This window comes from Aphis gossypii, chromosome 1 (genome assembly GCF_020184175.1).
Source record: "Aphis gossypii isolate Hap1 chromosome 1, ASM2018417v2, whole genome shotgun sequence".
In the NCBI taxonomy this organism is placed as follows: Eukaryota; Metazoa; Arthropoda; class Insecta; order Hemiptera; family Aphididae; genus Aphis; species Aphis gossypii.
Genome location: NC_065530.1, coordinates 53,998,586 through 54,025,315, shown reverse-complemented (window position 1 = coordinate 54,025,315; position 26,730 = coordinate 53,998,586). Strand labels below are relative to the sequence as shown.

The 26,730-nt window shown below is 25.3% G+C and overlaps 4 protein-coding genes across 6 annotated transcripts; 2 read left to right on the top strand and 2 right to left on the bottom strand.

Moving 5' to 3' along the window:
- Positions 1-1,324: 1,324 nt before the first annotated feature.
- LOC114131168 (beta-centractin) lies at positions 1,325-7,217 on the bottom strand. Its single transcript, XM_027996328.2, has 8 exons — positions 7,040-7,217; positions 4,751-4,815; positions 4,338-4,664; positions 4,136-4,279; positions 3,905-4,070; positions 3,284-3,457; positions 3,163-3,225; positions 1,325-2,262 (listed from the first exon to the last, which is right to left on the bottom strand). Exons 1-8 carry the CDS (start codon positions 7,085-7,087, stop codon positions 2,119-2,121), a joined length of 1,131 nt encoding a protein of 376 aa, XP_027852129.1. The 5' UTR covers positions 7,088-7,217; the 3' UTR covers positions 1,325-2,118.
- Positions 7,218-11,645: 4,428 nt separating this feature from the next.
- Positions 11,646-19,069, top strand: LOC114131174 (ubiquitin-protein ligase E3B). Its single transcript, XM_027996335.2, has 19 exons — positions 11,646-11,813; positions 11,887-12,042; positions 12,117-12,248; positions 12,491-12,821; positions 12,880-13,068; positions 13,158-13,352; positions 14,497-14,783; positions 14,851-14,996; positions 15,058-15,229; positions 15,302-15,420; positions 15,498-15,676; positions 15,739-15,887; positions 15,951-16,087; positions 16,147-16,310; positions 16,381-16,643; positions 17,543-17,672; positions 17,734-17,898; positions 17,972-18,083; positions 18,159-19,069. The coding sequence occupies exons 2-19, from the start codon at positions 11,888-11,890 to the stop codon at positions 18,329-18,331; spliced, it is 3,198 nt and encodes a 1,065-aa protein (XP_027852136.2). The 5' UTR covers positions 11,646-11,813; position 11,887; the 3' UTR covers positions 18,332-19,069.
- Positions 19,070-20,444: 1,375 nt separating this feature from the next.
- Positions 20,445-22,854, top strand: LOC114131184 (zinc finger CCHC-type and RNA-binding motif-containing protein 1-like). The gene is made up of 5 exons (XM_027996345.2): positions 20,445-20,695; positions 21,990-22,101; positions 22,179-22,397; positions 22,470-22,607; positions 22,671-22,854. Exons 1-5 carry the CDS (start codon positions 20,586-20,588, stop codon positions 22,776-22,778), a joined length of 687 nt encoding a protein of 228 aa, XP_027852146.2. The 5' UTR covers positions 20,445-20,585; the 3' UTR covers positions 22,779-22,854.
- On the bottom strand, positions 22,236-26,539 carry LOC114131182 (uncharacterized). 3 transcript variants are annotated; one of them, XM_027996344.2, is made up of 14 exons: positions 26,096-26,533; positions 25,624-25,805; positions 25,438-25,556; positions 25,210-25,385; positions 25,029-25,132; positions 24,806-24,954; positions 24,598-24,739; positions 24,437-24,528; positions 24,241-24,377; positions 23,620-23,667; positions 23,340-23,558; positions 23,091-23,273; positions 22,840-23,027; positions 22,236-22,347 (listed from the first exon to the last, which is right to left on the bottom strand). In XM_027996344.2, the coding sequence occupies exons 1-13, from the start codon at positions 26,223-26,225 to the stop codon at positions 22,861-22,863; spliced, it is 1,848 nt and encodes a 615-aa protein (XP_027852145.1). In that variant the 5' UTR covers positions 26,226-26,533; the 3' UTR covers positions 22,236-22,347; positions 22,840-22,860. The 3 variants fall into 3 exon arrangements, with proteins under 3 accessions (XP_027852145.1, XP_050054777.1, XP_050054778.1); XM_050198820.1 differs by having other exon boundaries at positions 23,091-23,558; positions 26,096-26,539; XM_050198821.1 differs by having other exon boundaries at positions 23,091-23,558; positions 25,029-25,087; positions 26,096-26,538.
- Positions 26,540-26,730: the final 191 nt, after the last annotated feature.

Below are 26,730 nucleotides of genomic sequence, written 5' to 3'. Positions count from 1 at the left end.
CCGAAAAGAGTAGAACAAAAAGAGGCCACAATAAAACATCAAACATCCATCTGAAAGAATTAGTTAAAGGACAAAATGAAGATAGTTTAACTATAGGAGAATTGTTGACAACTGTGAGTAAAAATATACGCAAGAGAATTGATTGATCATAATATTATTAATATATTACCATTCAAAATTTTATATTGTTGTAGTACTTTTATTCTATGCGCATGCGCAAGTGATTTTTATATTTTTACTATAATTTATTATTGTCATAATTATATTAGGGCTGGGATTTAGATGCAAATGCATTTTTTTCTGGTGTTTTAAAACGTTACTCGGCAAGTATAAAATATGTATCGAGTGATACTGATTATTTTAAAGTTATCTTTTTTTTTGCATTTATTGATAAAATTATTTTTAAATGCATTTTTTACGATTTTAGTGCATTATCTTAGTTTTTAGAACATTTTTCACAATTTTGTTATTAAAATGAACGAAAATTGTTGCAATTAACAAGAGACTTTCTGCAAACTGCCGTCGATACGAATAATAAATTATAAGGCACCACAAGTTATTGTCGATAATAATTTTATCATATCTAGGCCTCGATAAGTATTACTGAATTAGTAACCAATTATTACGTCCAGAACTAAACAAGTAACAAATACTATAGTAAAAATACTTTAAAAATAAAAAATTATATATATATATATAAATGTTATACAAAAAATATAACTTAAACGCATTTTTTTTTAGGTTTTAAGTTATTTTTGCATTTTTTGTGATTTTTTAGGGTATTAAAACCCCAGTCCTAGTCATAATTATTTTTTATTAAATACGTAATCGGATTGTGTAATCAAAATAATATTATAATAATTATCAATGAAATTTTATATTGTTTTATTATTGTTCATTATTATTTTTGACAGGTGTATCCAACAGTTAGGTATAGCTTTTGGAATGTTTTTTTCGATTACTATGCAACTTATATGATTTACTTTTTTGATTATTAAGGTAAGGTTTTTTTGTTCCTGCAAAAGAAAGAGGAGAAGTATTAAATTTTAAAATTTAACCATTTTTACTGTTTGAAAAAGTGATGAGAAAACAAGCAAAAGTGGATCATTATAAAATCAATTTATTTATTAATACGCTTAGAATCTAAAAATTCAAAATCTCGTCTATCATTTTTTTTAATACCTAACCTTACGATAGATTCTATTTCTAGAAGTTTTTCATATTATACATAATCATAGTTACCCATTGGATTATAATAATGTTCAAAAGTTGAGCGGAAATGGGATGGATTCGTTAAAATAGAAAAATAAATTGTAAACGTAAATTTTGTTTGTTTGTTAAATAACTTTATTTATTTTTGGCAAATGAATACGAATCTTGTCAATCAAATTGTAGCAGCGAAGATTCGACTATATAACATTATACGTAGTTAGTGTTGGTATTTTCACATAAACATAATATAGTAACAAAAATTTTTAATAAACATTGTTTTTTATTTCAATAGCAAAAATAAATTAATTTAATTTAGTAATTATATTATATTTACAGACGATATTAACCGATCCCGCTTAACTATTAAGACTGCGGCGACGTCGTCGATATATTAAATTAATTTTGCAGAACAATAAAATATCCATAGGTAAATTAAAAATTACTTTTAATACGATAGACTCTTGTCTATATCATATTGATTTATACAGAAGTGAAGTATTTAAAATATCAAAAAAAAGGAGATTAATTCTACAATAATATATATGTATATATATATAATCGTTATTAAATACAAATCGATTAGCGAAACAAATAGTAATAATAAAAAATATATAGAAAACAAATTTGCAGATGACAAAAAATGAGTATTTGTACAAGAGCTTCTTTATTGGTGTTTGGGAGTCGCGCGAATAAGGATGACTAAAAAAAGTCAAGTTAAACCGTGTTAAAAACCACAGGTTTGAGTAACACTGTTCACGTGGAATAGTATACTTTTCTGTTATACGAGACGTTGTTTGAAAAGGCGATATAAATGATAATTGATTCACGTAAGGTATTTATGACCGTGTACCTAGTGTGACGTGAAGCTTGACCGAAAGGGTCGTAAATGGTGATTAGGTTAGGCGATTACATAGTCTTTCTGTGTATCACTCGCGAGCCTTCTTCGAAAAATTCTCGTTTTGACACCCACATCCGGCGGAATGTGCCTAATGACGCCAGAATTGAACCTCCAATCCACGTCGTGTATAAACGTTCTTGAGGCGCCAAAATCTTAAAAAAAAAAAATTATTTATGTCAATTTATGTGAGCAGCACATTTCCAAAACAAAAGCTTAAAATCTGCAAAGGAATATATAGTATATTTCGGAACAATAACATGGAAATGATTTTATAACACGGTGATAAACGAAGGATGTTGAATTAACAAATAACAGTTTTATATTATACAGAACGTTTTCAAAAAATAAACTTTTTTATATCAATATATTAAAAAATTTTTATACAAGATAATATGAGTGATAAACAGATAAATTAATAAACGACAAACATAATGGGATTTGACAACATTGACACAATTTGCACACATTTATCTCGATAATAGACATACATCAAATTATTACTGAACCTTGAACTATATTATAACAATAATAGGCTTGCATTTCATATAACATTATGAGTCACATATTTTGAACGCATATAATAATTTTCTAAAACTGTTGATTTCAAAAGTAGTTTTTTAGTTAATTTAATATAATACACAAATCTCTTTTTTAGCAATCATTCACATCTAACACCTCCTACTAGCTAGTACCTATATATATACATTCAAACAAACAAAAGCTATGCGTACTAAATAACAAATAGAATAATAATATATAATATATTATTATTATTATTATTATTATTCCACTTGTATTTCCTCTCCATAGTCCTGCACCATTGATCACAAATCAAATAATGTCTCAACAAAACCCATAACTAACAACCATAATAATGAAATTAATAGTAATAAGTAATAACTATGATACTGTTCATAAAATATACTGTTAATATGTTACTGTTGTGTGTATAAATAATTAACTACAATGTACTCAATAATAAAAGGTAAAATAAAATAAAATAATAATATATAATAATTTATTATATTGATTTAAGAGTTTTGATTCTTTACCTTTAATTTCATATTCTTAGGTGCTAGTTTCTTAATTTCTGATAATAATCTATCACCAAATCCCTGAAAAAAAAATACAATCCATAAAATACTATTTGATTTACATTTTTTTTTCACTTACAGATAATAAAGTTGAACCTCCAGCTAGTACAATACTCTGATATAATTTTTTCCGTACATCTAAATCTGATTTTTGTATTGAATATACTAACGCTTCATGTAATCCTTCACATTCTTCACCAATTAAATCTGGATGGAATAACACTTCTGGAGCACGGAAACGAGCTGGGCCAATCTTATAAAAACAAACAATAAAGTAAATTCAGTTAAATATAATATAATAGCATTTTATAAATATAAATAATTAGTATATTAATTGATAGATGTTAAAATTATCTTCAATTTTTTTCATCTTAATTTAAGTTTTGTATTGTATTTTCATCAAATTGTATTAAATGTTATACATTAATTGCCAAGTTGTAAAATATAACATTTACTATTTTTCATTGTATACCTTTATAACTCAGTTTAATATTCATTATAAATTGCATATAAAATGTATATATTTTAATCTATTATAATAAATAGTAATCTCATTCATTTATATTATATAATATGTAAATTATTGACGACAGACATAAGTAAATCAATAACTAGTTTCATGAGTCAAAGTAATTAAAAAGAAAATCAGGTAAATAAAATATTAACAAAAATTAATTTTAATTAACAAGTATAGACTTACATCAACTTTGTTACCATCAGGTAGCATATATTGATACACATTACTATCAGAAGATTCTTCTTTAACTGGACTTAGAGCTACATAACAAGCTTTTTCTTTAATTGCTCTAACTACTTCAAATTCTGCAGATGTTGAAAAATTCAAACCTTCTTTTCTTAGTAATAACCTAAGTATAAAATTAAAATGTAATATAAATATATTTTTTAATTTTAATTATATAAGTATAATTACTTAAGATAACGTGATATATCTCGGCCAGCTAAATCTAATCGAATAATACCGTGTTTCATAGCAAAACCTTCATAAATTGGAACAGTGTGAGTAATTCCATCGCCAGAATCTAAAACAACTCCAGTAGTACGACCAGTAGCATATCTGTAAATAAAAAAAAATTTTAATATTTATTATTTTTTTAACATTTACTATTATATACAAACTAAGAACTGCTTGAATTGACACATAAAATGCAGGAACATTGAAAGTCTCAAAAAATATTTCTGCAGCTTTTTCACGATTTCGTCGGGGATTTAGAGGAGCTTCAGTTAACAGTACAGGATGTTCTTCAGAAAATGTTTGAAGTTGATCACTACCATAAATATATTGCCATATTCTCTCCATATCATTCCAATCAGTTACAATACCATGTTCTATAGGATATTTGATATATAGCAAACCACGATGTTCTTCTGCTTTTGGTCCAATAAACGTATCTCCTTCTAAAGCACCAGCCATAACTCTAACATGCTTTGGTCGTCCAATACTATGAAACAATAGTTTATTTATAAATGTATACACATATACACTAATAAGTGTAAGATTATAACTTTATGTTGAATTAATACATACTAATTTGGAAAACAACATTTTGGTGTTTGTTCTCCAGCAAATCCAGCTTTAATGGCGCCTGATCCCTACAAAAATATAATTTATAAGTAAAAATAATTTAAAAAATTAGTTTATAACTTTAGTAAGCCTTTAAAACTTTATAGAAATTAAAACTTGATTAATCTAAAGTAATTTTAGTTTTAATTAACAAGTAAATAAAAAATTAATAATAAGAATTGTTTATAAGTTTGTTATACACAGGCACGGCGCCAAGGGGGGGCAAGGTGGGGCTCTAGCCCCCCCAGAAAACAGATCAGCCCCTTCGCCAGCCCCCCCACTAAAAAATATGTACGATAGATATTGTGTAAAATATCAATATTTAGCTTATATAATATATTTGTCACAACTAAAAAAATTGAGGAATAAATTAAATTTATTATTTGTCTAATAAGGAAAAAATTTACTACAATTTCAATAAAATGTGTTTTGAAATTTGTAAAATAAGAAAAAATCTTTTATTTATTTTTTATTACCTTTATTGAGTACTAATTACTAGATGAAAATGAACAAATAAACGTATCCCAAATCATTGCATTAAAGATGATTGAAACAAATTGTTCATTACTAAACACAATTACTTTAATTTATATTTATGAAATGTAGGTAAGTAAAAGAAACATAATTATTCATTCACAAAGGTATGTAATATTAAAGTCATAAAGAACTTATCATTTTTGTTTATCATGTCATCATTATGAATATAGTTGTTGAAGGTCTGTGATTAGACATTTTATTACATAAGGTACAAAAAAAAATATTTGACATTATTCTTAAAACATTTTTAACTATTCAAAAGTTTGTATATATCATCTGTTTAGACTCTTAGAGCATACAATATAAAACGTATGTACTATATAGATAATAGCTATATTATGTTATATGATACGAAAATATTTATATTTCATTAAAATAACCTCAGTATTTGTTGAACAATTTTAGCCCACGTAAAAAAAATATTTGCCCCACTCTGCCTCCCCTGGAAAAAAATTCTAGTGCCGTGCCTGGTTATACATAATAATATGTAGATGTTAAATATCCACAAAAATATAAAAATAACTTTATATTGGTAATTTTATTAAATAAAAATTTTGAAATAAGATTTAATAGAACAAAAATGGAGAAATAATATTTTGAATATTAAATTTATAAATTTATTTAATATAAAAAAACTTAAAACACTTATTTACAGTAAAATAATTATAATCTAGAAACAATGAATAGTTATATACTATGTACTTTATACAGAAGATATAATTGTAGAAACTTTAAAATTTAATAAAGGGTAAATTGTATATTTATACCTATAACTATAACTTAGACATTCAAGTTTCTTAAAATTAACATTTTAAGAAACATCAGTTAAATAAAACATTTTAACCAAAATAATTATTGGCATGTAGGTAAAATGTATTTCTGCAATTTATCATGCAGTATCTACATGTATTCCTACTTAAATCAAAATTGCTCAGTATAAAAATAACAACTCAACATATAACAGTTATAAAATATAAATAAATAAATGTTTTTTATTTAATAATAAATTTCAAAAAAAAATTAAATATATTCAAATAAACTTTATAAATTCTACGAAGATATAAGTAGGTAAATAAGATTATATTGTCTTTAATCTAAACATCATTTCATTTTAAAGCATAATTTAAGGTATCTAATAATAAATGTAAACATTGTAAGCATGATCTTTATTTAGTTGATGGTTTATTCTAAAATTCACAAGTTTTCAAAACTAATTTAACCTTGATACTTGATAGGTATAATGTCAGACTACTGACTACAGAATAATTAACAATATTTGACATATCTAATAGGTAACAAAATATATTTTAAATTTAGTTCTTTGGGAATAAATTATATATATTATACTTAATGTTAAAAGTACAGTTTTATGTTATATAGATATATATTTTTATGTTAATAAGCTTAAACCTAATTGGTGATAATTAAAATAATATTAGATAATTACAAAAAGCATTTATACAAATATGGAAGTACAAATTCAATATTAAATAATTTCCTACAGTTACTATTTCTAATAAAATAAGGTTAACATAAATCGTGCAAAGATAAATATTTCAAAAAACTTCAATTAATTCACAGAAGAAGCACGATAATAATACGTTTCCTGTTACCTATACGAAAAATACGTAGGTAGAAAGATAATTAATAAAATGTTCATGCTTTCATAGTCATAAAATATAAAGCAAAAATCATATAGTGATGACGAGGACTTACATTGTCTATGACAACAGGCTGGTTAACAATAACATCATAGGTTTCCATGATGAGCCGTTTTTGGTAGCAAAATAACAGTAATAACTTTAAACTCTTATTACAATAAAACTGTAAAAAATTACATATATTAACTAATAAGTAAAACTTTCTTTAAAAACGTTCAATATTATATTATTAATCTAAAATTGATAACATTACAATAAGCGTTAACATAACCTAAATACCATTACCAACATAATCGGTACACTTCAATGATTAAAAAATATAAATATTTATTTTATTTTCATCGTAAAAAATATGATAATAATTTTTTGTATTTTAAATATGTTATGAGTGAAATAATATTACACTCACAATTTTAACATTTTAAATTGTTCAATTATAATGTGAAATGCGCATAATGAATTAAGTAAATAATTTTAAATAAGTAACTTAGTACAAATTTTTAATAAAAGTTTAATCGGTTTGTTTGTTCAATTATTGATAGTTGTGAAGTTGGGTGACCTGTTTTTCGTACAAGTGATAAAAAACCTTGTACACTTGATTGCATTCCAATAAATTAGGCGCCAAGCATTTGTAAATTTGTAAATAAATGCAACTTGCAAGTGCAACCTTAACGTCCTAAACACAGGTAATACAGTATAGCATCTTGAAACTTGTCCGCATCCTATAATAAACATATATGACCTATAGTTGAAAAGCAAAAAGTATAGGTTAGACTAGGGTTAGAGTTTTACTCATAGTATTTACTATTTGATTCTCCGGGTCTCGAGGGCCGCAATACGCTTATCGGTATCCATTTGTCGTTTTAAAAAATTTTTTAACTTATTCTGAATACTAGGAAAAACAAGAAAATTTTTCTAGGTACCCGAAAAACTATTTATGAAGATTTCATATCTTTAAATCTAATGTTACTTAAAGCTAGAGCCTAGAATGATATTCAAATTTTAATATTGATAATTAGAATACTTGCATTATTTTGGACCAAGTATTCTGAATAATTTGCTTATGTATATTGGTAGTATGCGAAAAATTTTATAACGATGATTTCAAAAAAAAAAAAAAAATTATTCTAATTTTATGAAATATAAATACCTACCTACTTCCACTCAAATGTTTATAATATAATGTTTAATTTATCCAATTTATCAATTTGTCAGTTTTAAGTTTAAGCTTTAGATACGTATTGTATAATATCAATTATGTATTCTTTCTTTTAAATAGTGGATTTTTACATAATTATTTTTTTTTTTTATGAGTTTTTCAGTTTACTTATTGGTTTTGTGTGTTTGTGTTTTTTTTATAGATTTGGGTATAATATATTCTACAATTCGTAATAATATTTCTGTTTTATTTGTCTTTGATTGCCGAATTGTGCGTGTCCGACGTCCGTATACCACAAGTGGCATAGTGGCAAGTCACAAGTCTCAACCACTGTCACCTAACCAGCTGTAATAAGCATATAGCCGCATAGGTACCTACATACCGCACTGTCCGCATTTATTCATGGTGCAAATGTGAGATCAATCCGGATCGTCACAGTCCACAGACCTATACGCCATGATCGACTGCATATAGAAAATTAGCACTATGACATAGCATATATAGTTGTAAAGACCGATGAAACTGAATTGCCCTCGGTGGACTTCTACGATTAGTATAGCTTATCCAGTGTTCCGGTAGTAATTGTCTAGGGCCGAAATGAATGTGTTCCCCAATCGCATTTTGCACCTTAATCGCCCATACTTTCTATACACGTGAATGTGAGTATTGCTGGCTATAACCGGGAATCTGCCTCGAAAGACATTCATTCCGATCTCGCACTCGCGGACCCGTATTCGTCCCACGTAACGTCAATAAACAAATTTTTGTCATCCGCAGCGAGGAATGTTCTATTGCGGTCATGTACCATTCATTGTAGGTACCCGTTGCTCCAATCAAATGTAGGTACCAATTGTACCAATTTATTTTATTTTATTACAGAACGAGCCGTGGCCCAAGTACCTACAGATAATTACAAATATAAATATAATAATACATTATAATAGTATATACATAGCATATGTATAAAGCAGGCGTGGCCAAACTTTTTTTGGTCACGATCAATTAAAAGTATTATTCACCCTTGAGGACCGACTTACATAGAAAAATTGTTTTATCATTGAATAACTATAATTATTAAGAAACATATAGGACGCGTGGCCCTAAAAATAAATTCTAACATGATCGACTTTAAAATTGTCTGCGATCGACTATTTGGCCGCCCCTGGTATTGGTATAAAGCATGATACACTTAAACATTTTACATATTATATATGTATGTGTATATAAGAAAAAATATGTAAAGGATAACATTAATATTCTAGATAACAATATTCTCTAGACAGTGTTGGGGAGTAACTTAACATAAGTTACAAGTTACTATAACGAAATTACTTTTTAAGTAATTTGATGGTTATTTAATTACATTTTATTGTAAGTAATTTATATATGATTTGAGTTACTTTTTTTTAGCAATTATTACTTAATTACTCGTTACTTTATTTTATTTAATACATGCACTAAAAAACATCAAATATATCTAAAATTAGTGACTGTAATTTTGAATATACACTTTTGTTTAAAATAAATTTGAAAAATAAGTATTTGTTAATAATTTCATATTGTTGGTTGTCATTATTTAAGATTAAGTTTATGTATTGTGGTATTAAACACATGGTTATTAAGCTCTAGACTCCAGTGATAATTTTGAAAAAAAAGTAACTTTTATTGTAATTGAGTTACTTTTTAAACTCAAAAAAATGTAACTTGACCAATTAAAAAAATTAAAAAAGTAACTTAAAAATAATTTAGTTACAATTTTGATAAGGAATTAGTAATGTAATTTAATTACCAAAAAACATTAACTTCCTCAACACTGTCTCTAGAGAATCTTTTTATGAAGCAGTGTTTTTAGAACCTTACAACAATACAACATGATTTTTCTATAAGGCCACAGAAATTTAATTCTCGATCAAATGTAATTCCAAAATGATTAATCGTATTTAACCTACCCCAAGAAAAAAAATTTAGTAAATATTTATATGATTTTTGTTTTCCATTTCTTACAAAATTTGCCACCCTAGGCCCGGGCCTCACGGTTCTAGGCGTAAATTTAAATATGGCTCTACCTATAGTGACTTTTTTTTACATTAATTATTAGTTATTAATTTATTATTATTGTTTTTATGGAAACTGTGTTGAATAAACGGAAAAACTAATTATTATAAATGACAAAATATTATGCGTTAAATTATTTATATTATATGAATAATAATTTTACCATAGCAGGTATAAATTGACGGAAACGGAAATCAAACCTTTTTTTTAGTTGGCGGAAATGGACGATGGCGGAAAAGGTCATTTCAAATTTTGGCGGAATGGGTAATTCTCGGTCAGCGATATACGCATCATCCATCGATTATGGACAATTGTAAACCGTCAATTCGTGTCGCTTTTCCTTAGAATTTTGGTTGGACCAAGTGTAAGGCATAACCCTTTTCGACATTTCCGGTTTCTTTGACTGTGTTCAAGGCCGTAACTGGAGGGACGGTCCAAGGATCCGGACCCCGGTGATGCACCTATAAGTCGTTCGAAACGATCAACATCCGACGGTTACAGTACCAATGTGTAGAGTGGTACCCCGATAGGAAGTGACTATTTTTCTCGCATGTTAAGTATCGAACGGTCAACCAATGTCTATTAAAAACTCAGCATTCTGCGCACGAATAATATTTAATCTGTCAGGTGTACTTAGTCCCTTCTGATAAGTAGACAGTAGACTGCTTTTTTTTTGTATTGTACCGGACTTGCCGTATAATATATAAATATATAATATGTCTATGGTTCGACCATTCCCCGACACGACTTGAATACTGCACTATTAATGGACCCTTAATTAGGTCGCATTCTAACGTTCCAGCTCAACATTATCGGAATTCGGACTTGGTAAAATTGTACGATAGTATTGTCCTGGATAACACTGTAACTTATACTATATAGTCTTCTAAAAAATACGTTTCGAATGCACTAAATCCAAACGTTGTTACCGGAATGTTGTTTGGCAGTTGGCACTAACGTGGTGAAGTGCATATTAGTAGAGCTTGAAAAATTTACTATCCAATGAGGACTACTTAAAATAGTCTCATCGATTTCAAGTTATTTGTAATAAGGGCTTTGAATTTGAAATTATATTAGAATACTGGTAATACTGCATTTTGTGCGTACGTAACTAGTCTCGGCGGATAGGTAATACGTTTTACAGGCTCTAAATAAAAATATGTTGGGTAAGTGCCCTTCCGGAACACCGCCAAAAAAAAAAAAAATGCATTGTGGACACCGCGATACACGTTATATCTGTGGGCGTACGCCGTACGGAAAATCATCTGAAAATCTGTTCACCTGGACCTGGGTTCGTTCCGGTCAAATATGGAGCATTATAGACAACGGGAAATATTATGACGCTATCTTGTGGTTAAATTTCATAAGCGCCTGATATATATATATATTGTACATTATATTGGAATGCTCGGCTGCATAGAGTACTCTATTATCACTATTCACTAGGCAGACGCAGTATTGTAGGCGTACGAAAAAGAATCACCTAAATTTGGTCACCCAAGTTCACAGTTCATATCATGATTAATAGTATCATACCTATAATTATGACTTACTCGAGTAAAAAGTTTGGAAATAAAGTATGAGCATATAATATTATATCTAATTAAGTAACTAAGTAAGTTATTTATCAAAGTCAATTGCGTAAATAATTAACTGTATAATGTATTTTTGTGCCTTTATTTAACCAGAATGATGTTTGGTGATTCTAAAACGCAGTTTATTGAACAAACAAGAGCTGCACGAATAGAAAGAGCAAATGATCGTAAACGTGAACAATCAATTATTCTTGTCCAATCTTTGGTCAGAGGATGGCTAGTTCGCAAGCGCACTCGATATCTAATACTGTCAGTTTTAATTTTGACTCATTAGTGTATGACAATAAACTATTATTAGGTATATGATTTTAATATGTTTATAGGCAACAATTTGATGAAACTTTTGAGAATATCAATGATTTGAAACCTGCTATTGCTGTTTATTTATCTGTGAAAAAATTTTTAACTTATTGGGACGAAAAGCAAGATAGACAAAGATTCGAAAAACTCTGCAGGTCAGATACATATATTTAACTTATATTAGTTATTGGAGTTATCATTCATACAATTTGATTCTTTGATTCATATTTCTTTCCTAAAATTTATAACTTATTTAAAATTATGTATGTATCTTAAAACTTAATTCATTTTTAATTTCTTTTAATTTTTACTTATGGTAACATCTCATCATATTGTATATAGTTATTAACTGACCTGTAGTTTTATATGTTTTTTTCCTTTTTTTTTAACATTCTAGGTATATAATTCTTAGTCTAGAATGTGATACAATCAAACATAGCTACATATCGGTAGCTTTGACCAGTGAGCATGCAGTTAACTGGATAAATCATGTCAAAGAAATTTTGTCTATTTGTCTTAGTTATCTTACTAAACTTCAGCCAAAATCATTGGATGATTCTTCTTTTTTACACACTTTACTTCATATGATTGTATCTTTTACATCAACTTCAAGATGGTGCGCCATACATTCAAATAGTTCTTTACAAGGATTAAAACCTGGATTAGAGCGTTTAACTGAAAACTTAATAGCACACTTATTGAATAAAAATGTGTTTAACACTATGCAGGTATTCAAATAATAAAATATTTTAATTGTTGCAAATTTATTACCAAATTTTTTTTTAGACATTGTTAATTACTGGTTTATTGGGCATTAAAATCTTATTAAAACCTGTGGCAATGACGGCTATAATGACTATTTGCTGGAGATGTTTGGTTCTGAGCAACTTTTCAACGAATATTTTTCAACTGTTTGTTATAAAAATTTATTCTATACCCTTATTAGTAGAGCATTTAATATCTCTCTCATCTAAAGTGAGTATTTTTATGTTTTATTTAATAATTATATTATTTTAGGTAGTTCTTAAAAGATCATAATGATTGTGTTCAAAAATATATTTTAGATCATTGAAACATTTAATTCTGTTAACCTACTTGAGAAAATAATGCAGTTATTAAATGATCAAAATCAATGTGATGAAATATTTCATTGTTTACATCCAAGTTGGTGTTTGTCATTAATTGCAAATATTGTGCATTTAGCAGAATTAAGTGCTGAAACAGGTCAATTTGAAAATAATTCTACATCTGTTTTTATTGTAAGTTTCAAACATTAGTTTTTTACTAAACTGATTTTATGTACTTATATGAATGTTATATAATATATATAACTATTTAAACACATTCAAAACCAACTATGACAATATAATATGATCTCTAATAAACAAAAAAAAAAAAAAGTGAATTAGATTAGATTATTTTTAAATATTATATACATGTTAAAATGATTTTGTATTTTAAATTTCAAAGTTGGTTTTAATTAAATGTATAAATCATTAAGAAGCAGATAAAAATATTTAGAATAAAAATGAATTATAAAATTATTTGCATGTATAAAAAGAAATCCAACTATTATAAGTATATTAGTCCTTTTTTTATAAGGTTCCCTTTAAATTAATCAAAAAGCATCTTTACATAAATTATTTAAATGTTAAGTAGATGTCTAAATATTTGATTTTTTCTCTATGACCAACACATAACATTTGTGTTCAACAAAACTGATCTTGTGTTGTTACCATTAATATTAAGGTGAATTGATTTATTAACAAACTTTTGTTATATTTAAACTTTTAAAGAGACATTTATAATCTATACATACAATCAATATAATAAATAAATTAGTTAACATTAGTATAAGACCAAAGATATTTAGATATGAGAGAATGGAGTATCCATCGTCACTTTCCAAATCATCGATAATACTATTTGTGCACATTGGCTTTTATTACCAAATTTAAATTTTAAGTATCATAAATCAGAAAAATATTTATATAATTTTATTAAATACATTCAATCAAATTTCAATCGTTTAGTTACAACTGTCATAACTATATGATAATCAAGAATTAATTATTCTTATTGAAGATAATATTCATGAATTATTTTAAAGTTAAGTTATTTATAATAATTGATGTACTCACACAACAACTTTTGTTTAAACTTCATTTAGATGTTATTAATATGATTTTCGATCAAATAAGTTAAATAGTAATTATTGTAATTTCCAAATAGTTTTAGTAGAATATTTGTTTTATTGTAAATATTTATAGTTATTATACATATAATATATAATATATTATATATTAATCTAATTAATACACCTCTTGCAAAAATTAATATTTAAATAAATAATTTGTAGTATATTTTAATCATTACTCCCTAATATATTTTTTTTATTTTTAGATTGGTTTAACAACATTTTTGGACACTATTAGAGTTAATGTTGTTAAAAAACATTCAAACGTATCTAGTGTTTGGCATCCTGAGCTTGGTTGGTTTACAGCAAATTCAAATTGTCAATGTTCTCCTAATATACCACCTTTGAAAAATCAATTAATTCCATTATGGTGTGGAACTTTATGTACTAAGTTACTACGGTGTCATCTTATTAATGTTTTAGAACAAATACCCGAAAATCAACAAGTACCATCACCTCCCCCTAAAACAAATAATCCAATAGCAATAATCATGTTAGCTTTTTGTTATTTTAATTATTACATATAAATTTTAAGTAATAATTATTATTATTCATTATAGAAAGGCATTTGATTTGAGACTATCCAACACTAATCAACCAAGTTATAAACTTACTGGAATTCATGGTACAAAGGTTGTTGCTGCTTGCAACTTATACTTTACATGCCTTAAAACAATCACACAACTTAGACTAGATATAATAACTGGTATACTTATTGTTCAATAATTATTTAGAAGTTGAAATTTATAATTATTTTCTCATTTTAGGTTTATGTTATCACAAAGACACATTATATCTATTGTGGAGGTTTTTGGCGTTTTTAGATTCTCATTGTGGTCTCAAGAACTTATTGGATATTCTAGAATGTGATAAAAATTGCAATTCAGGAGAATTGCGTATGTTACAACTATTCTGTGATAGTATGTCACATTACATAACGTAAGTAAGAATTTGTTAAGATAATAATTTATTCATGATACAAGAAAAATAAATATTTATTATTTATTTTAGTATTCTTGATGATATAGAAATGTATGAGCAACAGAAACCATTTGTTATGCGTGACTACATTTTAATGTCTAGTTTTTTGAACATATTTCTTTATAAAGGAATATCTCAAAATTTATTTAGTAAGATATTAATTTTATTTTTATTTCTAACAAATGTGAATTTAATAAAAATGTATTTAATGTTTTGGATACCTTAGATATTCAAGATACAGCTTCTTCGTCTTATAGCTTGTTTCGATCTTGCCGCACTCTTTTAATGGTTCTTTATCGCAGAGATTGTCGTAGATCTTTTGCACCTCCAGGACACTGGTTGATTGGTGATCTCAAAACTTCTTCGTTTTTTAATGAACTCAAAAAGGGTCGTAAAATATACTCGGTATTGAATTTGTTCAATTTTTAATTTATTTCAAAACTATTTTTAATATATTTTGTATTTAGACTTTAATTCAAGAAATTCCTCACATAGTTTCTCATGAAACACGTATTCGATTATTTAGAAAGTATGTTTCTCGTGAAAAGTTTGCTTTGGGTGTGCATGAATTGCACGATAACGACAATTTCATGCCACCAATCATCACTATACGGAGGTAAAATTAATTTAATAAAATAATTAAAAAATGTAATTTAATTATTTTACCATGAATGTGTAGGAATCGAATAATTGAAGATGGTTATACATATATATCTGAATTGTCATTGAAACGTTTTAAAGGTGTAATTAGAGTAAAATTTATAAATGAACAGGGATTAGACGAAGCAGGAATTGATCAAGATGGTGTATTTAAAGGTCTATTTTAAAAAAATTGATATTTAATATTTTAGATAATAATAAACTATTATTTACAGAATTTCTTGAAGAAACTATAAAGAGAGTATTTGATCCATCGTTAAATTTATTTCGTACTACAGATGAACAACGATTATATCCATCACCTTCATCATATATTCAAGAAAACCATCTGAACTTATTTGAATTTGTTGGCCGCATTTTGGGTAAAGCTGTTTATGAGGTACATATTTTACACAATCAATTTAAATTATTTAATTCTCAATAAAACAGAATTTGTACTACTTTTTTAGGGTATTGTAGTTGAAGTTCCATTTGCATCATTTTTTTTGAGTCAATTATTAGGACAAACTCAAGAGTTACTGTATAGTTCAATGGATGAATTACCTTCATTAGACAACGAATTATATCGAAATTTAACATCTGTCAAACATTATGAGGGTGATGTTTCAGAATTAGATTTGACTTTTTCAGTGGTTGATAATCATCTTGGTCAATTGACTACACATGATCTTATACCTGGTGGAAGAGTCATATCAGTTACTAACCAAAACAAGTAATATAATTACTATTTATTTTTTGATAATATATGTTTTTAATGCATGCATATTAATATTTTGATTTGTATTATATATTATATTGTTAGTTATCATGCTATGATAAGTAGTTTATTTTCATACAGTGTGATTCTTTTATAAAATCAATACTCATCAGGGGCGTACTCAGCTTTTTCCAATGGGGGGGAGGTTAGGGGATAAACTGTATTTTGTTTTGTTGATTGTCATAGACACAAAATGTATAAGAAAAAAGTTCATGGGGGGATATGACACTCTCATCCCCCCTGATAGTACGTCCTGACACTCATTACCTCAAAAAATATAAGTATTTTAAATTAAAATATATTTTTCCCCACATAATTTGAAGTTATTTTAAAACAACATTCAAAAAAAAAAAATTATTTTAATCTTTAAGTTCTTCTTTTAGAATAACAAGTCATATTTTTATTTAAAATTCTTAAACAAATTATTTCTGAAAATGTTGATAGACACAAAATTAACTTGAACTAAGAACTGTCCTTGTCCCCTGGTGTACTTCTCAAAATGTCTTCTACTCTGCTTATTTATTGTTAATATTTATTCATCATTTTCAGAAAAATATTCTGACTCTGTGTACAAAATTAAAAATGTAATACTTTCTTATAAAAAGAAAGAGTGACTTCAAATTAGATTTTAAAAAATGTATACTTGTTTGTCAGTACTTTTAAAGTTAAAACATTTTATCTATTGAAAGATTCACCTAATACTTAACTTATTGTTATATTATTATTATATAAAAACAAAGTTAACTTGCAAAAAAAACTATTTACTTATTAACTAATAAACAAACTTTTATTGATTTATAAATTGTAATGAATCATAATAGTATAATACTAATTATTACAATTAATGATTTCAGGATTAATTATGTACATTTAATGGCACATTATGTTATGCATACACAGATCAAAGCACAAACAGCAGCTTTTATTAAAGGATTTAAATATGTTATAAATCCTGAATGGTTATCATTATTCTCTACTCCTGAAGTAAACAATTATTATTTATTTTAATTATTTTAATTTTAATCGATTATTTTTTTGTTTTTAGCTTCAAAAACTAATATCTGGAGACAATGCTCCTATTGATTTACTTGATCTTCGAAGAACTACACAATATTATGGAGGATTCCATGACTCTCACCGTGTGATTCTGTGGTTATGGGAAGTTCTTCAAAAAGATTTTACAGAAAAAGAAAGATCACTTTTCCTAAAAGTATGTGTTACTCTTAATTTTTAAAAATTTAAACTATATTTGAAAATAAATGTTTTAAATATTTACCTTTTAGTTTGTAACAAGTTGTTCAAAACCACCTTTACTTGGATTTGCATACTTGGAGCCACCATTTTCCATAAGATGTGTCCAAGTAGCGGACGACGAAGATTTTGGTGACACACTTGGTAAATACAATTTAATTTATTTAAAGTAATTTTTTTCCATTCATACTTAATGGATTTTTTTTTTCTTATTTATAGTTAGTGTTATTCGAGGATTCTTCACTATTCGTAAAAAAGATCCAAATCTTAGACTGCCTTCAGCTTCTACATGTTTCAACTTGCTCAAGCTTCCAAATTATCAAAAAAAAAGTATCCTTAGAGACAAACTTAGGTATGCAATTTCATCAAATACTGGATTTGAATTGTCATGAATTCTCTTGAAACAACAAAATAATTTCCTGTTTAATGCAAAGAGAATTATAATTACGGTTATAAAACTAAGATGTACGAATTATGATTATTGTATGTGATGTAGTTAATTAATCTATTAATAGATATTTGTAATTTTAATAATGTAAGGACTGAAAATTATTATTATATAATTGTATGGGGTAATTTATTAATATTTTCCAAGTTATCATTCCAAATAATGAAATAATTTTTAACACAGTTAAAATGTTAGATTGATAATAACAATACAAATTGTATTTAAATAATTAACATGTTGGCATATTAAAATTAAAATTACTTCTACATAAAATTAATTTTGAGTTTAACTAAATAATATTTTATATGATGTTTTTTTCACATAGACCACCCCAGAAGTATCAATTTTTTTATTCCATATACCTAATTTTATTTTTAGATTATAATTGGTTTTTTTTTTTTGTTTGTTTATTAACCATGTATAAAATTATATTTTGTGATAATTGTTTTATTTTTATAAGACATTATATTTTATTATTTCCTACATTTATTTAGTACATATTATATATATTTTTTTTTTATTCAATTGTTAATTCATATTTATCTTATCTGAGTATATTTAATTTACTTAAAATTAAGACTGATCATTTATTTTTTGCTGTTTAAAATGATTAATAATGTTCACTAATAGTAATAATAAACATTTAATTTAGGTACCGCAAGTTATTTATAGACATTTTAAATTTTCGATCTTTTTAGATTTTAGATTCTGAACGGAGTGATAAATGTATTGATTTTACAATGATATGTGTTTTTTTTGTGTGTGTACACCATAACTAGTCGAAATAATGCTTCAATTTCAAAATTTGGGGGTGGTTTTCGATAGCAAAGTGATTATCCTTGGTGCATTATAGAGATCAAAAGTAATCATTTTTCCAACAGTTTTAAAAAAAAAAGAGAAAAACAAAAAAAAAAAAGTGACGGAAAACGGAAATTTTTACGCGAAACCAGTTTTCAACCAAATTGATTGTTTTATATTAACTAATTACTGTAAATACTTGAAATTTTCACCACATGCATGCGCCGCGGTTGGAATAACAGAATTATAGAATGCATAGATAAACTATTTGTAAAATACATAAGCGGTTTCATAGTACGTAGTCAAAAAAAAAAAAACATGTAGTGTATGTGATTCATTTTTAATAGATTTAAATAACGAAAATTCTTCTGTTTTTCTTAAATTCTTAAATTAAAATCAAAAGTAGACTTATAAATGTTTCATCCGATGTTCATAAGTTTGTTTAGTTTCTGATTACACACTTAGGATGAATACAGAGAATTTGCTCAGTAAATTAAAATAACATTAAACTGATATTGATAGTAAATTAGTAAAAACCATGAACGAAGTATGTTTAGACCTTTCATTGTTTAATAGTATTAAAATGAAAAATCCTTTTTAATCAGGATCCATTTGATAATCATCGAAATCAGTCACTAAAATTAGTTATAGATTATTATATAATTTTGAGATTAAGTAAATCATTTCAGAATGGTCAATGCCCAATGGCACATATCTTGTCCAGAACTAGCAAAAATATACGACGACATTATACAAAATTGATTTCATTTCAATTGATTTCTAAAAACCAGTAGTTATTTTTTATTAATACCTATTTAATATTGTACATAGAATCTGATAAGTATAATATTGTATTACTATTATTAATTATTATGACTTTCGATCGACGACTATATTTATTATTTAATTAAATTTAACTTTTATACTACTTAATACTTTATATTACAAGTACCTACTTACCACGATTTAAAATAGCTGATAGACCATCTTAAATCGTAGTACCCATTACCACAGAACACTGAACAATATTCACTGAATGTCTGAATAAAACATTAAACAATATAATATATAATCAAAAGTAAAACACAATTTATAAACAAAACTTTGTTACTTTGGTATCAAAATTCAAAATATTGTTTGCTTAACTGAATAACTGATAACTGGTAAATATGCGATAAGTAACTTCGCGCATGCGTGTTTAGAACGTATCATCAAGAGACTTGTATAATCTTGATAATAAATATTACTATTTACTATTTATAATCAATGATATAATATAATAATATTATGATTTAAGATTTTCTGTTTTCGATTTATCAGTTTTAACTGTTTTAAGACCATTTTTTTAAATGATACGTTAGTAGTTAGTACTTCGTTTTTATTTTTAATTATCATTTATTATGAATAAGTTAGCTCCAAGCAAATGCACAGTATATGTTTCAAATCTTCCATTCAATTTAACAAACAACGATTTACATAAAGTATTTGAAAAATATGGAAAAGTAGTTAAGTAGGTATACACGCTTGTACAATATTTTTTTCTTGTGTGACTGACAATATCTTAAACTCTTTAAAGTTAAAGTACACAATTATATAATAACATTAACTATAAACTAAATCATTTTTTGAACTAATTTTGGTATTTATGATAAATAATATTTATGAGGTGTGGGTATCAAATAGAATACTAAATTTAGCCACATTAGGGCTGAGCAGCCACACTTGTGTGATTTTAACGCGTGTTACCCCTTGCCATTGTTGTTTGTTATGGTTTTTGTGTTTTGGTCGCACTCTATTATATTACTTATAGTATTATATGGAGTGTGTTTTCATCTAATGATTTTGAAAGCGGTGAAAACCCTCATCAAAATCGCTTTAGTGTGGTGCAGACCTTAATTAATAATATTCTTTATTTTTTGTGTTAGTATAATATAGGTACTAAAGACAGGGTTAATAAAAAATAATTTTATAAAATTGTTTTGTTTAATAAGTCTAAATCAATTGTTTTTTAATCAGTTAGAAGTTAAATTAATAAAATGTTTTTTTTCTTACCTATTTAATAGCTCATACTGTGATTTAAGATAATTTAAAATGATATGTATACATATCATGTTGGACTATAAGACAAATTAACAAAAATAAACATTACTTTAGTATAGATAATATTTGCAAAATATAATCATGAAAAAAAAATGTTAAAAAGAACATAAATACACAAATACTATTTAATAACAAAATTGCATAAATTTATATTTTATATAAAATTAACTAAAAATAAAAATCTGTTTTACTATTTAAACCAAAATGAAAATTTGGATTTGCTTCTACCCGATTTCCAGAAGCAGCTAGATAGTACTAAGAAGCTTTTCCATTTTCATAAAATATGAACTAGAATTTTTTTTTTTTTTTGTATGGGAACACATTAAACAATTTAAAACAAAAGATTGGTTATTTTTTTTTTTTAAGTAGTAAATTTAGATTTATTAATATAAATATAATTATTTTGTATTTAGTGAATTAATGAGATTTATAAAACTAATTCTCTAAAAATGAACATCAATGATGAATAAATATATAACCAACAATTGGTAACTGTATAGCTGAATCAAAGAAATCAAATGTGAACTTATTTTATTCAAAAATCAACAAATTAAAAAAAAAAAACAATAATATAAAAATATAAATATACAAATGATATCAATAATAAATAAATTGAATAAATATGCATTAATTTTAAACTTAAATTTTGCACCATTTTAAATAAATCACTTTAATTTATGATTAATATAATTGTGTTATATTAGAGTTACTATAGTTAAAGATAAAACAACTCGCCAAAGTAAAGGAGTGGCATTTGTATTATTTCTCAATCAAAATGAAGCTAATGATTGTGTTAAATCTACAAATGGCATACAAGTAATGATATAAATATCATCATTAAATTTTTTACCTATCGATACTCTTAAAAAAAACTATTATAATTTGTGTCTTAGATGTTTGGACGAACATTAAAAAGTTCTATTGCACTAGATAATGGTCGTAGTACAGAATTTATCAGGAAACGTCAGTATACTGACAAAAGTTTTTGCTATGAATGTGGCAAAGAAGGCCATCTTAGTTACAAATGTCCTGAAAATTGTTTAGGTGAACGACAGCCACCACCTAAAAAAAAGAAAAAAAAAAACTTAAATAGTAACAAAGAATGTAGCAAAGTAAGAAGAATGTTTAATTTAACAAATAACAAATTACTACATTTAAATTAAATTCTTAATTTTCTATTACAGAATCAAGAATCTTATCCTAGTTCAGAAGAGGATACAGAATTTTACGATAAAACTAAAAATTATAATGAAAGAAAAAGCGATGAAGAAGAATGTGATTTATCTCATATGGAGACATTAAGTGCAGTAATACACGAGGAAGTAAGCATTATTAATATAAGCTAATATGTAATATGTTTTTGACAAAATTATTTTTTTTTTCAGCAAGAGAAAAATATTGACTTATCTATGGAAGTTGAAGCATTGCATAAAAATAAAAAAGTATACCGTAAAAACTCATACTTCAGTGATGAGGAAGAGCTTATTGAATAACAACTATAATAAATATTTTTATTCTATATTTTGTTAAGATAATAATAATTATTATACACACCAGCATATTTCTCTATACGATCTAATTATTTTCAACAATTTGTTCATTAGGTTCATCAAATTGGTATTGTGATTTTTGTGTAAACTTTGGTTTATCAATCGGAAATTCTTCGTTCATTACAGAAGAAATGTATTGGCTATGCGGTAATGATTTGAATTCAAATTTTCTCAATTCTTTTACTAAAAATTCTTTATGAATACAAATATTAATATTATTATAATTAATTCAATAAATAAAAAAGGATCTCTTACTGTTTGATTTGTCAAATTCAAGCTTTTGAATTTTTCGTACAATAACATCATAACGACCCTTACATTTACTTATGTGAGGTCGAAATTCTTCATCTAACTTTCCCAAACGATAAAGAATGGAGTAACTATTTTCAACAATTTCATCCACAAGTTTTAATAAACCAATGTCATAAGATTCTCTTTCTAAATAATAAACATGTAAAAAGACAAAATTAATTTTTAAAAAAAATTTACTGACCACAAACTTACCTTTTTCATAGATGTTGAAGACAATGTATAAACATTGTATAGTTAATTCTATAAATGATGCAGTGCAATCACATGTTTTATTTGGTATTTTATGCATCCATTTGGGTACATGTGAACTATTTAGAAGTGTATTTACAAAATATAAATAGTTTGTAATAAGATGATTGCTGTGTTTGAGGAGTTCTAGCTGAAGACAAAGGACACGAAGAACACATGTTCCTAAATTAATAATCATAAGATTATTTTTTAAATAAATTATAAAAAAATGTAAAGTGTCTACCTGTTGTAAATGTACTAACTCTGTCAGATAGAATAAATGTTTTAGGAGCTAAAAATAAATAAATATATATAGTATTAATAATAAATAAGATGATATTTAACTATACGACAAGTATTTTAATTTTTTAAATAAGTTAATCATTAGGTGTATAGTTTTGAGATCATTAGCAATACATTTATGCTTGTTAATTTATTTTAAATTTAAATTTTGTTCAATTTAAATGTATAACATTTAACATTTCTATAATTTGGAATAAGTATAAGTATTAACTATTAAATTAATAAACTTGGTTGAATGTCATAGTATAAATATCAATATTCAATATTAATTTGAAATATACAAAATCCAATTATTATTTTTAAATACTTATTTCAATTTAAAAATAAAATAATAATATTGAATAAAATTTATATAAATATATACAGTTTAATAAGATATAAAAGGTTCTAAATATGTGATATTTAAATGATAAAATAGAAATGCATAACTTTTTAATTAGTTACTATAAAGTTGTATAGGAAATAGGATTATTTAGTTCAATACACGTTAAAAAAAAAAATTGTCTTTATAAATCTAATTAATTTTTAAATACAAAAAGATTTTAAAACTTGCTTAACTTACTAGATAATTGACATAGGTTGTCTGTTATCTCTGTATACATAGAAATGTTGCTTAACAAATTGATTAATTCTTCTATAATGTTAATGCATGGACGGCAGAATACTATTTCTTTAATTATATCATAAATGTCTAATTGCCTAGTAATCATAATTATGAAAAATAAATATAATTACATTTCAATTATTTTATTACTCACTTTTGTTTCGTTATTTCCCAATTACAACTACATAAATTTGTAAGAAACTTAATCAATGCTATAATTACAGAAACATATTCTAGGGTACGACTCTATATTAATAAGATAACAAAATAGTTAGATAGTTAAAATCAAAATTATTTAAAGTAAATATATATTACTTGTGAACCAATTATTTGTAAAAAGTGTACAAAAGTTTGAAATAAATTATTTGTATGATTCATTACAATTCTTGGAACAATATTAGAAATAGTAGTTAATACTGATATACAATCCAATAAATGAGAGAATTGAAGATCAAACCTAAAAAAATATTTGCTAAAAATCAAATTCACTAGGTTAAAATATCTATCTAAATAACTGTCTTACATAGAAAACCTATTTTTTAAATATTGTTTATTTGAATTTAAGTAATTATAAATTAATTGTTTTTCTCTGATGACAAAATCCTCATCATCTATTGTCCCTTGAAGTATTTCAACTGTAGATTCTATTATATGTTTACAGTTTTCAAATAACTGAAAAAAAGTAGAAAAATTAAAATAATTATATTTTTTAATAATTAAATTATAATTGGTTTTTTTTAATTTACCAATTCAATTAATGAGTAAGATTGAAATTCATCAAAAGTTTCTAACACCATCAATTTAGCTAAAATTAAATGACAATCTTGTATTGTACTTAAATTTTTTACATCTAATAAATGAAAAAATAAAGAATTTTAAATGAAGCTAATTGATATACTCATTTAGAAATAAAAATATTTATTTTACCATTTTGATTATTTTGAATACCAAATAAATCAGGATACAAACATTTTTTCAGCTTTTCATAACTTTTATTTATTTCAGGAAAATGATCCTTTATAAATAGATATTGTTCATTGCTCTTTATTTGAATTGTTTGAGTTGATATATTTTTTTTTGTATTGTGTTCTGAAGCATTGTGCCTAAATATTTTTAAAATTAGTAATAATTTTAGTAAAATTTTTTTTTTCTTACAATAATGTTGAGTTACTTCCAGTTTTCATACAACTAAATGATACATTTTTCTGAGGGATAACTTTGTTAATTATCTTCATTTCTTTTATCTTATTTTTAAGAGCAGTCATTTCTTGTTGCTATTAAAAAATAAGTATTGCAATGTAATATGATAAGTGAATAAACTTAAATCTATAGATAACTAACCTGAAATTTAAGCTCTGTATCTTTACAGTCAATAATATTTTTCATGTTTTTAAATTTATCATCATTTTCTTGTTTTGTATTGCTTAGTTGAATTTCTAATTGTTTAATTTTATTTTTTAAATTTTTAATCTCTCCTTCTCTAATCTGATTATCTTTTTGATTTCTGGGGTTATTTAAATTGACTGGAAAATAAAGGGAGTCATATTTAGATTGAACTAAAACATATTTACATATTAATTTGTAAAGTGAACATAATTAAAATATGATAATATATACATAAATATAAAACATAAATTTAATTAATAATTTAACACTATTTTGAACATAATGATGTATTCACCATAAAACAACAATATTAGTCTTGAGACAAATGGCAAAATGATTTGTTTGGATACACATTAACTTAAAACAAAATTATAACTACCTATATTATTTAATTATAGTTTAAACGATTTAATATTAAGTTACTCACCGGGAAAATGTGATTGTGATGCTAATGACTCAATGTTAACAATAGAATTCACTTCGTCATAAGTAAAATCATCGCCCCAAATATCTTCTTGACCATTAGTTGGTGGTTCTGTTCTCGGTCTTTTACTCATTATTAGCTTATTTTGAGATAATCAATATTAAAAACAAATAGATTTAAGGAATTGTATAGAAAAACATTTTTTTTATAAACTTAAATCTCAAAATCATATTGCCAATTTTTAAACGAATTATCCTAAATATTCTAAATTTTAATATTGAGTCTCTTTTAAATAACTGATATCAGACATCAGTAACTGTATCTCATTTACATGTTAACAGCCGCGCTAGCGCTAGGATACAATTTATTCCATTATCAATATACCAAACCAAGATCATAATAATAATACCAAGTTAGTATCTAGCACATTCGCTTATCACATAATTATACAAGTTAGCAACCTAGAAATTATTTTTCAAATATTAATTAACAATTAATGTATCTAATTATTAATTATAGATTTATAAATAGAGTATAAAATATGAGAATGTAATTTTTTTCATTAAATTTAACATTTTCAAATAAATAAATGCAAACATTTTTATATCGATTTTAATGTGTTTGTTTATAACATCCAT

Coding starts and splice junctions, on each gene's coding strand:
- LOC114131168 (XM_027996328.2), bottom strand. CDS start 7,087: ATGGAAACCTATGATGTTATTGTTAACCAGCCTGTTGTCATAGACAAT. Junction 4,071..4,135: donor GATATATCACGTTATCTTAA/GTAATTATACTT, acceptor TTTTATACTTAG/GTTATTACTAAGAAAAGAAG. Junction 3,226..3,283: donor GAGGTTCAACTTTATTATCT/GTAAGTGAAAAA, acceptor TTTTTTTTTCAG/GGATTTGGTGATAGATTATT.
- LOC114131174 (XM_027996335.2), top strand. CDS start 11,888: ATGATGTTTGGTGATTCTAAAACGCAGTTTATTGAACAAACAAGAGCT. Junction 13,069..13,157: donor TAATATCTCTCTCATCTAAA/GTGAGTATTTTT, acceptor AATATATTTTAG/ATCATTGAAACATTTAATTC. Junction 13,353..14,496: donor ATTCTACATCTGTTTTTATT/GTAAGTTTCAAA, acceptor TTTTATTTTTAG/ATTGGTTTAACAACATTTTT.
- LOC114131184 (XM_027996345.2), top strand. CDS start 20,586: ATGAATAAGTTAGCTCCAAGCAAATGCACAGTATATGTTTCAAATCTT. Junction 22,102..22,178: donor AATCTACAAATGGCATACAA/GTAATGATATAA, acceptor TTTGTGTCTTAG/ATGTTTGGACGAACATTAAA. Junction 22,398..22,469: donor GTAACAAAGAATGTAGCAAA/GTAAGAAGAATG, acceptor TTTCTATTACAG/AATCAAGAATCTTATCCTAG.
- LOC114131182 (XM_050198820.1), bottom strand. CDS start 26,225: ATGAGTAAAAGACCGAGAACAGAACCACCAACTAATGGTCAAGAAGAT. Junction 23,668..24,240: donor CAACCTATGTCAATTATCTA/GTAAGTTAAGCA, acceptor ATTTATTTTTAG/CTCCTAAAACATTTATTCTA. Junction 23,559..23,619: donor AGTTAGTACATTTACAACAG/GTAGACACTTTA, acceptor TTATTAATTTAG/GAACATGTGTTCTTCGTGTC.